Source organism: Periplaneta americana, chromosome 14 (genome assembly GCF_040183065.1).
Source record: "Periplaneta americana isolate PAMFEO1 chromosome 14, P.americana_PAMFEO1_priV1, whole genome shotgun sequence".
Taxonomy (NCBI): Eukaryota; Metazoa; Arthropoda; class Insecta; order Blattodea; family Blattidae; genus Periplaneta; species Periplaneta americana.
The window spans coordinates 109,998,359-110,016,030 of NC_091130.1; the positions used below are offsets into that span (position 1 = coordinate 109,998,359).

Consider the following 17,672-nt stretch of genomic DNA (forward strand, 5'->3'; position numbering starts at 1 on the left):
TCTACGCTGTACACAAGTTAATAAAGGCGGTTTTTAGAGGATATCAAAATTCAAATGAATACTTTCTGTTCCACTATTAAAATAAATATTTCGTGGAAACGAGTGAACAAAATCGGAAACTACGAGCGTGTTAGAAATAGGCTTATTCTTATATTATACTATTTTCGATTCGAGTAACGTTTGCAGAAAAATACAACAAAATGTGTAATAATTTCTTAATATTGCTCATATCTTTCTGTATTTCAAACTGCACTGTTTTACTTGCCATTATCGCGTGAAAAGGTAACAAACATCCAGACAGAGAGACAGACATACATACAAAAACTTCAAAAATACGATTTTTGGTCTCAGGATGGATATGTTAACATAAATTATTTTCGAAAAAGCGAAAATTACCAGAAAAATTTTGGTCACAGATTTATTATTAGTATAGATTAGTTTCTTGAACTGAATTAATTCTTTCATCAAGCAACATTGACAATCCTCAAGTTCAATGGACAATGGACAATGGACGGCCAGTTCTTCCTTAATCGAACCTGTGTTGATTAGCTTCCTGTGATAATTCTTTTTTGTCTCTGGACGGATTGTGGCATTCATTTCCTTCATCGTACGTCACCATCTCTGTACAATAACAACGGAATTCCACATTTCATAGTATGCAGCAATCTGCGCTCACTCGCGAACGGTCAGGCGATCGGTCATCTTTGCTATTGTTGCGCGTACATTCTCTCACGGCCACCGTCTATACTACCGACGCGCAAAGGTTTAACTCCTATTTAATGACCTATATGTTCACACTATTTTCATTATTATTCCATCGATATTAAAAATTCTACAGCCACATAAAAATACCAAGTTACTTCCCGTCCACACTATGAAGTAGTAATGTATTGTAACTTTTTATACTGAACAACAATGTAATTTTTTTGTTACAACAATAAAACTCTTCACTCTCTACAATTTAATTTCACTCCCGTCAACAATGGGATTTGCTCTCCACACAGTAACACAGCGTTCGTTATTGCACTCCACAAACGACAATGTCAATTTACTTCGACTATTACGAACAACAATGAACTGTTAATCTTAACTAATATTCACAAAGCACTATTTACAACACAGAACTGTCAGTTCTCAGTTCACAGTTCTTCTAGCTCAGTCACTCAAGTTCACAGTATCTCGAACCACAGACCTTCAGAGACAGTCCACTGTACTCGAACTCAGGTCCCTCCAACTACGGTCCACTGCACTCGAACTCAGGTCCCTCCAACTGCGGTCCACTGCACTCGAACTCAGGCCTTCGGATGCTGACACAGTTGCGGACGCACACTCAAGTCGAATTCCGGTACACAAGACTGGCTGGCTTGCTCTGTTCACTGGCTTACTCACTGAATGGCTGAATAAACTGAAAACTGCTCAAGTCCGCTCGCGTTTCTTCTTTTATAGCTAAACCATAGTTACGAGAAATTTCTACGGATGTCCAGGGATAGCTCTCTCGAATTATCTGGATATCTCCACTTCGACGGACTTCCGGACGATTCGGGAGGGTCCTTCCCCCCCTTCACTCCGCACATAGCAGTTGCGCGCGCAACCTCCCCTCGCCTCTCCAAGCCGCGCGCCGTCTCCCAGTGCTCCGTGGAGCCCGTGTCGACTCGCGCGCGACCTGCTCTCTTGCGGGAAGCGTGTTCGAGTCTCGAGGTGGCTGTCAGATTATATTCCCAAACATAGGGTACTGTTCATGTTGAATTAAGCATCCAGCTATTCTTTAGAATGGAGTTCGGCCAAGAATGGAGTAGCGTCAGACAGAATGATTTTCATACTACCACTTGAGCATAAATTTGTTGAAAACAAAAATTCTCTTCTTGTATTTGTATGCATAGACTACCAATAAAAATGTTCAAGGTGCCAACTTCTTTCTTCTACTCACTGAGGCGGCTTCTTACACAGGAATATGGTGTCCCACTAACAGAAAATGTTGTCACCTGTGCCTTTGTTGTTTGTTAAGTTTCTAAGCTATATCAGCGCCAAACAGTTGAGATTAAGCACCATTCCATATTAGGCTACTTTCCTCTAGTACTCATAATGTCAGGACATTTTTGTTTTATATATTGCTGGTATTTTATGCAATTGCTTTAGGTAGGGTGACCAGATTCACATCGATAAAAAAAAGGGGACACAAAGCTTCAAAAAGGAGGACATCGTTCGAAAAAAGAAGACAGAAAATATGTACTTAGATTTAGGCTTAGGCCTACTGTATATTATACCTATAGGCCTACTTTAAATTACGTCAATAACTATTTTATTACAAAATATTTACAGTACAGATTTAGGCTTATATCATGCTTAAAGCAATATGTTAATATCTACGTATTTCATTACAAAATAATTAGGATAAAACTCAATAATAATGTACATATATTATATTATAATATATAGAGGTGGAACTTATACTGAGAGGATTCGATCCGACACCGGTATGGGAATACGGTGTGGCTTAGTGGATAAAGCATCAGCACGTAGAGCTGAAAACCCGGGTTCAAATCCCGGTGCCGGAGAGAATTTTTCTCCGTTCCACTACTATTTCATCGTCAATAATAATGATTTTGGAGTTAGCTACATACAACAGTCAAGGGAACTATAAATATTAACAGGACAGAAAATGGGCAGAATGGACAGACTGAGAGGCGAGTATGCAGAAACGGGTTTACTTTCGCATCTGGATCTCTCGATTTACTATAGTCGCGACGCTGTTATTTCCGGCGTGACTCCGCCTCTTTGATTACGTCTTAGGAAGTGAAAGCTCTATAAAGTCTAGGTAGGTAGTATCGTTCGCCATTTTTGTTCTTTCGTTCCCGAGCTACCATAGGAGGAATCTATTTGCAACACCGTTAAACATTATCATGTCGTAGCTCCTATGATAATAAATCAAAGGCACTGTAATTCAGCAAATAATTGAGCGGCAAATAACGTCTTCGTGTGCCTTCTGCGAACGCCAACGAAAGAGCCAAAATGGCGGGCGATTAGGCCTATATTAAGTATTTATCGAGCCTTAAGAAATGAATAACGTCTTCCTCAGCGATTCACAAGACGCACACGTTTAAATGTAGCCGACCTGCAACGCGATTGGCTGCCGAAAATTAGAGCGACGGGACTATAGCTGCCAGTGAGCAACAACCATAACAAGGAGGAGCAAAGAGATTATGATGTTGGCAAATAGTATATTCCGTCGATGCTGCTGCCACCTACAGGGAAATTACTTGAAAAAGGCGTCTAATCAGATAATTTCAAAATATCAGGCATACAAGTTACGAAAAGGAGGACATTCCTTGGTTTTTAAAAAATCCCGATTCCGGACGAAGGCCTAAAAAGGAGGACATGTCCGGACAAAAGAGGACGTCTGGTCACCCTAGCTTCAGTAGTCTCAATAAAATTGCAGGGAAATTATCCTCTGCTGATGGTAAGCCTCGATAAATTTCATTTTGATAACTCAATGCAATATTTTACACCAAATGAAGTTTCAACTGACTTAATTCGCAGATTAACGAAGTTTGATATAGGCTAATGTTGAACACATCGATGATTTCGAATACTTTGCAATCTTTGTAACAATGAAAACAGTGGACAGCTTAGGAAAGCATACCTACGCGACGTGCAGAATTTAACGAACATTAATTTAATGTTCATCTTGTATCACGTTTCATTTCATATTTAAGGTATAGGCAAGGATCTGACTGTGAAATCATTATTTGTTGTCATTCCAAGTTGTTATTCTACATGTCATCAATCTCCAATCTCCAATCTTTTTTAAGGTTTCAACAGCAGTCGTCTCTTCAGTGACGCATCACAAGAGATTCTGAACATCTTGGCAACAGAAAATGTCACTGCAAATTTTCATCATTTCTGTCTCACCGAGGAGGTAAGTAGGCCTAGTACTCGTATCATCAATTTTGCAGCAAGCAATCATTATAACCAATTTCATATAATGTACTAATAGGCCTATTATGAAATCATAGACTTCGAGTACAGATCTGTTACCAATGAAATGGAAAGTGTGAATGTCTGCGGTATTTTATTACGTCAAATCATTTAAATAATTAAATTAAATATTTTTGTACGAGATCGTGCGTATTTGCTTGTTTTCCGCACAGAACCAATACGCGGTAAGTGTGAAATACCACATTCGGTATTCCCAACGTAACACACATAACAATTTCCCTCTTCTTACCGCTTAAGCGCGACATTCATTTTACTGCTTTAGGCTTTTAACATATTATTTTTAGAGACGTTTAACATAGTAATAATTATAAATTGGAAACTTACCATTGCAATTTCACCTAAATTGCAATGTTAATTATTGTTTTCAAATATTTGCAAAAATTAAGTAAAGTCTACTACTCCACGAAACTTATTGCATTCCTGATACAAGTAACATTAAGGAAGCCGTGAAAAAATCAACAAGATTCCAGATGCCGATGTTATTACTGCAATATGTTATATAAATAATATTGTTAAAATATTAGAATGAAAAATAAATCATTACATAACCTTGCCGTTTGTTTTAAGTTCACATTTATAGACAGGGGGAAAAAAAAAAGACAGACATATATCACGGCCTGCTGGAGTATAGTAAACACAGAAAACATTTTATAGCAACAATGTTGAAGAAAGATATTTTGGTTTTCCGAAGTTGCCGTCATTAAACAGAAACCAACATGGAGATTTCATTGCCACTAATTAGAAATTCGTCTTTCAGGTATGTAATAAACGATCTTCGCACAAAATAATGTACGATACACTAGCGGTATGTTTGTTTTCATGTTCTCGGAAATTAAAAAAGCTCAACTACGTTTCGCTTTTTCAATCTTTTCCTCGACCATGAAAACGTCAACATACCGCTCTTGTAACGTATATTACTATTCTTCTTCCTAACAAGGTTGAGACTTATTACATCTGATCCAGACTGAAAACTGATCACTTCACCTTCTTCGTGGTCGTCCAGTATCTTTCGTTCCCGTCGGTTTGCACAAGAGAGTTGCCGTGAAAATCTTGAGGGAGGCGTTCGCAATACGATAAAAATCCATATTTCTTCCTTCATGTCTTTCAAACTTTGGTGACATGTTTCTTGGGCGTAATCTAAGCAATTTATATAATTCAAACTTGAAAATCAAATATGGGGGCCCAAAGAAAATTTTTTTTGGAAAAAAATTAATAAAATTTTGGACCGACCATACTCCATTAGAAATTGACCTAGGGTAAAACTTGTTTCTCCAAAATGATCCTCTACATATGGAGAATGTTACAAACTAAAATTATTTATTTATCTTGAACTGTTGAAAAGATACACACGTTATATAAGCACTTTAGAAAAATATGTAGGTATATTTGTATATTTTTGGGATAAATAATTATAATAGATTGAAAATAATAATTTCAGTTTACAACATAGTCACATGTTTAAGATTTAATTTGGTACCTAATGAAGTCTTTTGCCCAATTGGAAGTCTACTTTTTGTCCGTCGGAAGGCTAACAAATGTCGGAAAATATGAAATAGGAGAAAACAGACACTGAAGATGCCGTAAGGTATAAAAAGTATAGTCCGCATATATTATAAATGTCCAAATAATTATGAAATTATTGAGATAATGGGTATAAGTTTTATATATATATATATATATATATATATATATATATATATATATATATTTTAACTAAAAGAAATGTGGCTTCCTGATGAGGCAAAAATATTATTTACCAAGATTTTGAAGAAATTTGACATCTCTAGGGTCGATGTATATCTCAATCTTAAATCTAAAACTTGGAAATAATATCTATTTTTATTTTAGTAGGTTATTTAGCGTCTGAATGAGATGAAGGTGATAATGCCGGTGAAATGAGTCCGGGGTCCAGCACCGAAAGTTACCCAGCATTTGCTCATATTGGGTTGAGGGAAAACCCCGGGAAAAACCTCAACCAGGTAACTTTCCCCGACCGGGAATCGAATCCGGCCAACCTGGTTTCGTGGCCAGACGCGCTAGCCGTTACTCCACAGGTGTGGACAAATAATATCTACATCGAAGCTAATGCAAAGCGAACGCCTCTAATTAATATCAATTCTGGTGTGATGCAAGGCGAACTTTTATCATCCGCTTTGTATAAGGGCCGTCCAGAAAGTAACATTTCCTAGGGCCGTTTACAGAACGAAAATACAATTTCGTGGAAAGATTTATTGAGCTATTTTTCAACTTATTCCCCACCGGAATTTAGATATTTGTCATACCGTGCGATCAACTTTTGTATCCCTATTTCGTAGAAGTCTACCGTCTGGGATCGGAACCAGTGTGTGACAGCTCTGTTGATCCCACGGTATGTACTGTCGGTGACTCAGGAGAAGACGAGAGCGGACTGAGGAGGAAGGGATGTGAACAGATAACGTACGACAACACGTGCAATATTTGTACTACAGTAAGCGGAAACATTAGGTCTCCTTCTGTTCAACTTAGCTTTAATTTCCATATGCATTATTACTCATGTTTCCTGTACGAGTAATAACCTGGCTACTGGGATGCTTATCTGAGCGATGTTTATAATAATCAGCAGCGATAGTCAAGAAGGTCACATTCTTTCCGCTCGTCTTCTCCTGAGTAACGGACAATACTAGAGTTTTGTCATACTGGAAAAGAACTTTCTTTTGATTAAGACGGATAGCGATTGTGCAAACTTATATATACACGACAAACTTCTTAAGAGACTAATTTAGTTTCAACGGCTCGAAAATGCGGAATAAGTTCGAAATTCGAATTCCAATATGTTCAAAATTCCAATTAGGCTAAATCAAACACACATTATAGGTTTGTGCTTAAGAAGTTTAGTCGAACAACGATTGTGTCAGTGGTTTCAAAATAAACACTAGCCTACTTTTCCCAGATTACGTAAAAAGATCTACCTTTCGTTCACGTTTCCTAAATAAGCCACGTAAAGAGTTTTGTTGTAGTTAACAGCGAAACACAATCCGTCGTTCGGTCCGTATATTCGTCAATTTGTATGGACCTTGCCGAGATCGGTAACTCATATTATTTATTACTTTTTTTTTTCAGTACAATTCATAGAGTCCCTTCATCGTCAGGTGGCGTTTAGAACCGATGTGTGTCTTTTAGAATTGTATAATTTTCATTGAAACTATACAGTTTTGGTATGTTCTAATCCCTTACTTTCAATTTTGCAAACTTCTTCGTTACTGAAGTCATTTTCCCCACTAATAACCCAAGAACACAATAGGTATTTCCTTAGTCATACATTCTGAAGTTAATAAATAGAGACTGTTTTCTGTCCCAGGGCGTACGGAGATAAGGTTAGTTGTTCATAGACTGAATTCGCGTAACGTCATTAATTTAGTGCCTGGCACAGATACTATAACGGAACACTTCCTTCCTTCTTCTCTGTGCTACAGTTGACGTTCTATTTATGATTCAAAACTAAACCTGGAAGACTGTTCAAATGCATTCTAGTGATAAAGATTGATACTGCTTTCCTACAATTTAAATTATTTGTTTATTTATTTTTACTGGTACAAGGCCTTAAGGCCTTCTCTTCCACTCAACCAGTGGAAAAAATACATAGCAAATATAAATAATATTAATACAGAAACCAATGGAATAATAATAATAATAATAATAATAATAATAATAATAATAATAATAATAATAACAATAATAATAATGATAAAATAATAATAATAATAATAATAATAATAATAACAATAATAATAATAGCAATGATAATACTGTAATAGTAAGAGAAAATGTAGATGTGTTTATTTACATATAATTCTAACAGTTAAACAATTACAATTTAGTGTTAAATAAGATAATTTGGATCGAAAGAATGATTAATATAACGAAGGAAAATTTGAGGGTTTGGGGGAAAAACCTGTCAGTTCCAATTCAGTACTTTTCGAGATAATGAAGAAAAACTTACCGCCAAAGAATAAGGATGTACAGAAAGAGGCAGGTCCAGAATGCATTATAATCACAGTCTACTGTATACAGTCGCGAAGCTCAATACGTAGTAAATATGCAAACATTAGATAGTTGCTCACCACTAGGATCGCTAATATCGCCTCATTACAGGCAATGCAAAATAGTACCGTCACAGTCTATTGTTTCTAGCACCCTCAAAACTCAAGCTTCGTGACTGTATATAGTAGACTGTGTTATAACTGTGAATGTAATTCTTGGAACTACCTGGTTCTTCGACCAAACGATAGAGCGTATTTTTTATTCCTCTGTGCATAAATAGCTCAGAAATGAAAAAGAAATTGGAGCTGCCTGGTTTTTCCCTCAAACCTCTCAATTGATAGAAATATATTTAAAATAAATATTCTGAAAAAGTAATATTTGGAAAAAAGATCATATTCTACAGATGAGAAACAGTCTTCCTGACAATCGACTTTTGAAAGTAGGTAGTCAATGTCTAACAGCCCTTTACACTATGTGCACTAAAATACGGTATTTTCACTATTTACTTACTTACTTACTTACTGGCTTTTAAGGAACCCGGAGGTTCATTGCCGCCCTCACATAAGCCCGCCATTGGTCCCTATCCTGAGCAAGATTAATCCAGTCTCTATCATCATATCTCACCTCCCTCAAATCCATTTTAATATTATCTTCCCATCTACGTCTCAGCCTCCCTAAAGGTCTTTTTCCCTCCGGCCTCCCAACTAACACTCTATATGCATTTCTGGATTCGCCCATACGTGATACATACCCTGCCCATCTCAAACGTCTGGATTTAATGTTCCTAATTATGTCAGGTGAGGAATACAATGCGTGCAGTTCTGTGTTGTGTAACTTTCTCCATTCTTCTGTAACTTCATCCCTCTTAGCCACAAATATTTTCCTAAGCACCTTATTCTCAAACACCCTTAACCTATTTTCCTCTCTCAAAGTGAGAATCCAAGTTTCACAGCCATAAAGAACAACCGGTAATATAACTGTTTTATAAATTCTAACTTTCAGATTTTTTGACAGCAGACTGGATGATATTTATACTATCGTAAATAATTAGGCCTTACATCGATCAAATATTATTTACACTATTGTAAATAATTTACAAAATAAGTAGGCCGTAGTATTATTAAATAAAATACCTTGCATTACAATACACAACACTGTACATAAGCTTAATATTATAAATAATGTTTAATCAACGTAGACCTATATTCTTTATTATAGTGTAAATAGTAAAAATAGCTGATTCTAGTGTATACAGTATAAATAATGTAAATTGTAAATATTAGTGTAATTATTAAAGAGGTCCATGTTTTGTTCTGCCCCACTTTACGAAACAGGATTCGCGTGAGCCGTCTGTTAAGTACTTCGCTTGCCAAGAAGCACATGCGTCAGCCACTTAAAAAATCCAGTAACTTAGGCTAATATTTAATCTTGCACCTTCTGGAACAAAGTACGGTTCCTAGTTATTATAATACAAGAAACACTGATATGGGGATACTCATATTTTCATAATAGTTACGAACCTTTCAGAAACCAAACGTTAAATAAACTTATTTTATATATCTTAACCAATAGAATACACGAACATGTCATGACGGAGCTTCTGTGACGCGATTCAATACATCATACAGGAAAAGGACATTCATGCACATGGCGAAATTCAAACCCATAACTCTAGTCTCGACGCAATGTTAAAAGCTACTTGCTTAAGTCTTTGCCTATATCGCGGCTGATAATGTTTATTAGACTACCTCAAAGTGGGTCACGATTTCAAGTCTTATTGCTACATATTTCTACAACACGAATAGTATTAATACCGCTCTATGACGCAGAGGAATGGGTTGTAATCTATACTAATAATAAATCTGTAGCCGAAATTTTTCTGGTAATTTTCGATTTTCCACAAATAATTGGTCCTACCATATATAATTAACCACCCTGAAACCGAAAATCGCTTTTTTTGAAATTTTTGTTTGTATGTCTGTATGTTTGTTACCTTTTCACGCGATAATGACTAAACGGATTTCGATGAAAATTGGAATATAAATTAAGTTCGTTGTAACTTAGATGTTAGGCTATATGGCATTCAAAATACATTATTTAAAAGGGGGATTATAAGGGGGCCTGAATTAAATACATCGAAATATCTCGCTTATTATTGAATTTTGTGAAAAATGTTACATAACAAAAGTTTCTTTAAAAATAATTTGCGACAAGTTTTATTCCTTGAAAAAGTTTGATAGGACTGATATTTAATGAGATAAATGAGTTTTAAAATTAGCATAACTGCCATCTAAGGCCGTGTAATGAATTAAAAAACAAATGACTTCGTCTATAAGGGGCCTTGGACAGCAACAATCGAAAGCTATGAAAGATAGCCTACAGAGAATGTTTCTGTGTTTGTATGAAGTAATATCGGAAGCTAAATTAACCGATTTGTATAATTAATTATTATTTCACCATTGGAAAGTGTAGTTTCTCTAGATCGACATAATGCTATAATGTTATTACAGTAATTTCTGATATAATATAATATAATATAATATAATATAATATAATATAATATAATATAATATAATAAAATATAATATGTAATATTATATAATATAATTTAAGTTATTTGAAGGATTCAGAACCATAGTGGGCCAAGCGCCATTTACTGAATACGTAGAAAACAAGGGTTAAAATTAAGTTATTACCATAATTCAATGGAAACCTATAACAAGTAAAATAAAATATACACATTAAATCTAAATGATATCAATCTTCATTAAACTATTTTTGCATGTAATAAAAATTAAGAAATATGTTAAAGGAATTGTCATTGCATCAAATGAGTGTCTCTGGACCAAAATGATCGCATTTTAATTATTTGGATGAAATTTAAATTAAGTAACATATTAAACGATTTATCCTTCTATCAAACACGAATGTTCCCTGGATCAAATGTCCTATTTTAATTATGTAATTACTTTATATTTATTTCTAACGGGTGCAGCGGAGCGCACGGGTACGGCTAGTAAAAAAAAATAAATGGATAACATGACAGTATGTCAATTAAATTAAACTTTCCCAATAATTATATGCCAATTATCTCTTCAAGTGAAAACTCCCAGAATCACGTGTACCAAGCTAACAGAGAATTCAGAAGCAAGAAAGTGTGTGGGAGGTCTCCTAGCAACAGGTGGTTTACTTGCATCGGCTTTGTTCGCCAACAGACTGAAAATTGTACGCTAATCTCACTCGTTGCCTGGCAACGGACTGGTGGAGCAGACACTAGAGCCACCAAGCGGTATAGAATGTGCAGTTAACAAGTACGGGACCAACTTCTGTGACACGTGATGTGTTCACCATTTCTTGGAACTTGAAATCAAATGATACATTTGAGGACTACACGGCAAGAAGGATGAATAAGCATTCGAGCGCATGACGTTCCTTGTGCTTTCCTTGCGTGGAGTAAGGAGCGGCAACCAAGGAGTTGTCCTTCCTACTCTACTAGAGTCGACGGCAATTCGGAAGGCGGTAATCTGCTAGCGTTTGCGTCGAGAGAGACAGATAGAGAGGGCAAGGCAGCGTACAACATTGCCACATCATACTTCACGAGCACGTGCGATGCAAATAGTGCAGGAGATAATTTAAATTATCAAAAGACAATAATGACCTTAGCCGTTGATTACTGTAAGCATGACACCAAACAAACCCTGTTTCCTTCACTAACAATATTCTTTGCACGGTTCTCAATCCCACACCACATGCTTCTACAGTCGTTTCTTGCACGTTGGCAACGTTGCAGTCAGCATCAAGATGGCCGGCAGCGTTCTGCTCGTCAACGTTTTTAAAATAATTATACACCTTAAACACAATTTTCTGCCCTCCCTGTGTAATACTTGTCTTTTTACAGTCTCTTCTTCCATTTAGTTATCTTACACATACACAGTAAATGTTAGTTTTACTTATTCAATGTATTGAAACATTCACACGTGAATAAACGAACTCTGGAAGTACTTGTTATAGACTGATTCTGATTGGTTCTACTGTATACGTTTGTGACGTCACATACCAGAAATGCTACGGCGCATGTAGCAGCTGATCGCTTTCCGAAATGCGTCTAGTCTAGTACTTTGTTGTGATGCAGTCATAGGGTCTATGTTGTTTAATGCATACAATTTACGATATTAATTAACTTAATAACTATTAGAGTATATAATATGTAAGCGAAGAGAATGAATGATCGAGTTAAAGAAGAAAACCAAATAAATTGTTATAATATAGACTAATAGCTATTTAAATCGAGTCTTTAATGCGCTTAAATTCTTAAGGAAAAAATATGAATATGCTCTAGGTGCTTTGATACAATTAATGCATAATGTAATAAAGAGGCACTAGGTACAGTCATAAGAAATGAATTCACATATAAAAACAGAAGTTCATTGACTGTTGAAATTATAGGCTTATTTCCTCTTATGAGGGACCTTCTGAAATATTCCTTTGCAGCAACTAAATTACTGTACATTACATGAAGCATTCTTATAAGGTAAGGTGTTAAAATCTAACGACAAGGAAGAAACCAGTGTGTTTGAAAGCATTCATTTCCTTGCATGGGATCTCTTACAAGCTCGTTCAGGTACTACAGAACTCTCTGAAGTCTACAGGTATGCCACCTAAAGATCATAATCATAACAACAAAGAACCTGATGATATCTTCGAAAGTGTGCTCAACCACATTAAATCATTCAAGGGAAGGAAAAGCCATTATTGTCAGTCAAAAAGTGATCGAATATATCTTCCCAACAATCTCAACATTAAAAATATGGTATGCATGAAAATGTGTCTCACGAATATTAAAGAAAGATTTTCAACACCAGATTTAGCATATTATTTGGATATCCACGCCGTGACATTTGCAATACTCGTACATTTGACAAGTTTCAGGCTATTATGTCTTTTCTTCCTGTATACTATACACTCGTATACTCGTAGAATGACACTATTTCTGTGTTTACGGTTAGATCTGGTCTGCCTTCTAAGTTTCATACAACAATGGTATATGACGCTGAATGTTCCGGCAACTCTATTCATCCTTTTTGCCGCGTACAGTTCATTTAGAGCCTATGCCTTAACCTAATCTAATATAATTTAGCCCGGCAGACGCTAACTTAACCTAAACTTCCCTAAAGAAACGTAACTCAACGTAACCTAACTAAAAGGTATTAGCAGTAAAATAAATAAATAAATAAATAAATAAATAAATAAATAAATAAATAAATAAATAAATAAATAAATAAATAAATAAATAAATAAATAAATAAAAGAGGAAAATGGGAGTTCAAATATCAAGCGAGAGCATTAGAATGAACTGCATCGGAATAAGAGACTTAATTCGACTGAGGTATCATATTATGATAAATAAGAAAACGGTTAGGATTTGAGTAGTTTATATTGAGTTGGAATGGATAACGAAGAATAATGAGTTGATTTGGAGTAAAATATAGAAAGTAGTGTTAAAGGAGATGGATAAGACGTGACAGAAAGCATGTAATAGAAGGTTATGATGTAATCTAAATACAGGAATGTGAAGGTAGCCTACACCATAACAGATTTAGATGCTGTTTGGCAAATAAATATATCACATCGGATCATATCACGTCATAATATCATATCGCATCATATATCGTATCTATCGTTTGGTATCATATCATATCATATCATATCATATCATATCATATCATATCATATCATATCATATCATATCATATCACATCACACCACACCACACCACACCACACCACACCACACCACACCACACCACACCACACCACACCACACCGTATCATATCATATCATATCATATCATATCATATCATATCATATCATAATCATATCATATCATATCATATCATATCATATCATATCATATCATATCATATCATATCATATATCATATCATACCATACCATATCGTATGTCATATCATATCATATCATATCATATCATATCATATCATATCATATCATATCATATCATATCATATCATATTATATCATATCATATATCATATCATATCATATCATATCATATCATATCATATCATATCATATCATATCATATCATATCATATCATATCATATCATATATATCGTATCGTATCGTGTCATGTCATGTCATGTCATGTCATGTCATATCATATATCATGTCGTATCGTATTGTATCTATATAATAACATATTTGCGGCACGTAGAATCCAGTCCCTGACAGGAATTTCCAAGCCAGGCAACATTTGTTGCCCATTTTTCGTTTACGTTCATTTTCGACGTTGAATAACCAAAGCAGTTTAAAACATTCTTAGTTTAAATGCTACTGCTATGTACCCATTCAAAATTAACCTAATAAAATGAAAATAAAACATGCTTATGCAAATATTTTACGATCCTTGTATTTTTTCATAGATTACATCCTATTTCTTCATCATCATCATCATCATCATTATCATCATCCATCATCATCATCATATCATCAACATTATCATCATCTTTCACGAATTAGGCTTTTGCAGACTTCTTTCGGTCCTATCTAACAGTCGTTTAAGAGATCTGGCTGGTCTTCTCTGTCCCCATGGTATGTAAACGAATATGATCTTTGGGATTCTTGTGTTATCCATTCTGGAGACATGATGTAGTCAATTAGACTTGTCCCTATTAATTTTCTTTTCAACAGATTCAACCTACAATTTTATTCTTAGAACATTTTCGTTCCTTTACAAATCCAAAAGAGTAGGCCTATATCGTCGACTTACTTCTAAAATCCCGTGTCCAATTTTTCCGAAATATCAAAATGTGTCTGCGTCTCCTGATAACCTCTCGTAAATCTGCAAATGTTTCTGTATTTTATAAACAACGAATGCACAACAGTTGTTAGCTGAGGTATAAAAAGAATAATATGCCTAAGTCATTTTGCTCTCGTTCAATTTCTTCAAATGCAGTTCCGAGGTTTTAAATATCAACGAAATTTTATATTAGTTATAATGAAGACTAATATAATATAAGCTGGTGCCATGCAGTTGTTACTTATTACTAGTATACATGTGAGTGTGATAGGGAAATGAGAAAAACAGGGGAAATATCATTTGATTGACATGGTCCAACTAAAAATGAAGAATTATTTTTGTGTCTTGCTAAAATTGATGACCTTTCAAAGAAAAAGGAAGAAAAAAGTAGTACTTAATTATCAGATTTGCTATGAAATCAATGCTGCATATTCAAATTTAGCACAGAACGACGTTATTTGAAATGAGATGCGACATTTACTACAAGTTTTATTTCCCAAGCTGATCTATAACCAAATGTGATCAACAGAAGCTAGCTAAATGATTTGTATATGATTTAAATGTTTTAAAACAGATGGTACAGATTTTTGACACTAAAACTGCAGGAACAGAACTCGCTTCCAAAGGCACGATTGTATCCATCTTCAGGAAAATACATTTTCTAGAATATTCTGTATAATCTTGAAAAAGTCTACCTCTGAAGACATATTTCCTTTACATCTGCACTTATGATATGAAAAGAAAATGATAAGACTAAATGAAGATTGAATGAAAGAGAAATGTAAAGAAACAGAGGATTTAAACAGAAAAGGAAGATATGAATTAATGTACCGCGAAGAAAAAGGTTTGGACTTCACAAATAAGAACGGAAAGTCTATGTAGTGGATGGAAGACGAAATCAGCAATGAAATAACAGATAAACACGGAATACTGAACAGAAGGACGAAATATGTAGAAGAGTTATATGAGACAAGGAAATCGTCCAGATGACTTAGCTATAGAAGAAGAAGCAACCGCATCAGAAGATGAAAATGTATTTTCTATTTTAAGGGAAGAGGTGAACTAGCGTTTAGAGAAATGAAGAATGGGAAAGTAACAGGGGTTGATGGAATCCCCATTGAATTATTGAAATGCTTGGGTAAAGATAAGAGGAAAATTCTGTTATTATGCAACAAAATATATGAGAAAAGCAAATGGCCTGAAGATTTCACGGAGTCAGTATTGCTGCGAATACCGAAGAAACATAATGTCAATAAATGTATATCAGTCTGATATCGCACTTGGTGAAGATTTTCCTACGACTAATGAATCGACGTTCATATACTAAGATGGAAGGAAAGTTTTTAAGAAGAGCAATTTGGCTTCAGGAAGAGAAAAGGTACGAGAGATGCAATTGGAATGCTGCGAATAATAAGGAAGTATATGTAGTATTTGTGGACCTGAAAAAACCTTTTGACCAGACGTCTCCAAAAGCGTACTCGCGAGTAAGCCCCTGAACGGAACCGAAGCCAGTACGTAATGAGCGCGCTCCGCCTCACCCATCCCCACCTGTAATGTACTCAATGTTTATGCGCAAACGAAGAGCAGTGGTGGACTGCTATTATCATTGTGTTGGTCGGAGTGTTCCACCGTTTAACAATGTCTTCTAATGATGGCCGTAGTACATTCAAGTATTAAAGGGAAGATAAATATATTTTCGTGTTAGTGGGGAGAATATGAAATGTTTAATTTGTTCGAAAAATCTAAAAATTCAACATGCGACGACACTACTCGATTCTTCACAAGGAATATCATACAATTACTGGAATGCTGGACATGTGAAAATAATTTATTTTGGGACGTCTGTATAACTGTTGGTTATACAGAATAATCAGTATATTAGGATACGTTTACACTCAGTTTCGCAAGACATACTTATAGTTTTTCGTTTCATTTTAGGTGAAATACATACAAATATTTTGATAAATTTGAAACAAGAGAATACAAACACAAATCACACAAATATCCTGAGTCATAACAAAAAAACTTCTTGCTAGCTATGCTCTAACTTGGAATATTGGAAAATCAATGAAGCCCTTTACAGAATGAGCATTTGTAAATCGTGCATACAGAATGTCTTCTAGATGTAATGCGAAATGAATTATTCCATTATTGAATATTCCCCAATCTTAGTAGAAACTTCATAGTATGTCAAAATAATATACAAACGTATGATATTTTGTTATCCTTTTGATATTATTTGTAAACGTAAGCATATCGTTGCCGCAATCCCTCACTGACCTCTCCCATCTGTTAAGGTACGAGTCTCTCCCCCTTCTCTACAGCACACTGTGTTCGGCGGGCAGCATCGGGATCACGAACGACTATACGCTTTTTGGAGACTTCTGCTTTTGACAGAGCAAACTTATGGGGATGCTGAAGAAAATTGGTGTGGGTTAGAAAAAAAGGAGCCTATTTCAGTATTCATTATATGAAACAATGAGTCAAAGTCAAATGGAAGAGACTGGTGAAGTGCTTTGTGTACAGCATGACATTGTATGGGGCACAAACATGGACGTTACGACTAAGTGAAGGGAAGCGACTGGAAGCATTTGAAATGTGGATATGAAGAATAACGGAACGTTTGAAATGAACTAACAGAAAGAATAAGAAATGAAGCTGTGCTAGAAAGAGAGAGTGAAGAAAGACTAATAACGAAACTGATGCCGAAGAGAAAAATAAATTGACTGGGTCACTGGCTAAGAAAACATTTCCAACTGAAGGATGCACTGGAAGAAATGGTGAATGGAAGAAAAGTTCGTGGCTGAAGAATGTATCAGATGAATGAGAATATTAA

The 17,672-nt window shown here is 35.3% G+C and overlaps 1 protein-coding gene across 1 annotated transcript in view; it reads left to right on the forward strand.

Annotated features, from left to right (window-relative positions):
* Positions 1 to 17,672, forward strand: part of LOC138713660 (gamma-glutamyl hydrolase A-like) — an 83,447-nt gene that overhangs the window by 42,877 nt on the left and 22,898 nt on the right. Inside the window, exon 5 of the mRNA XM_069845925.1 lies at positions 3,810 to 3,916. Within this exon, the coding sequence (XP_069702026.1) occupies positions 3,810 to 3,916 (107 nt within the window). The remainder of the gene's footprint in view (positions 1 to 3,809; positions 3,917 to 17,672) is intronic.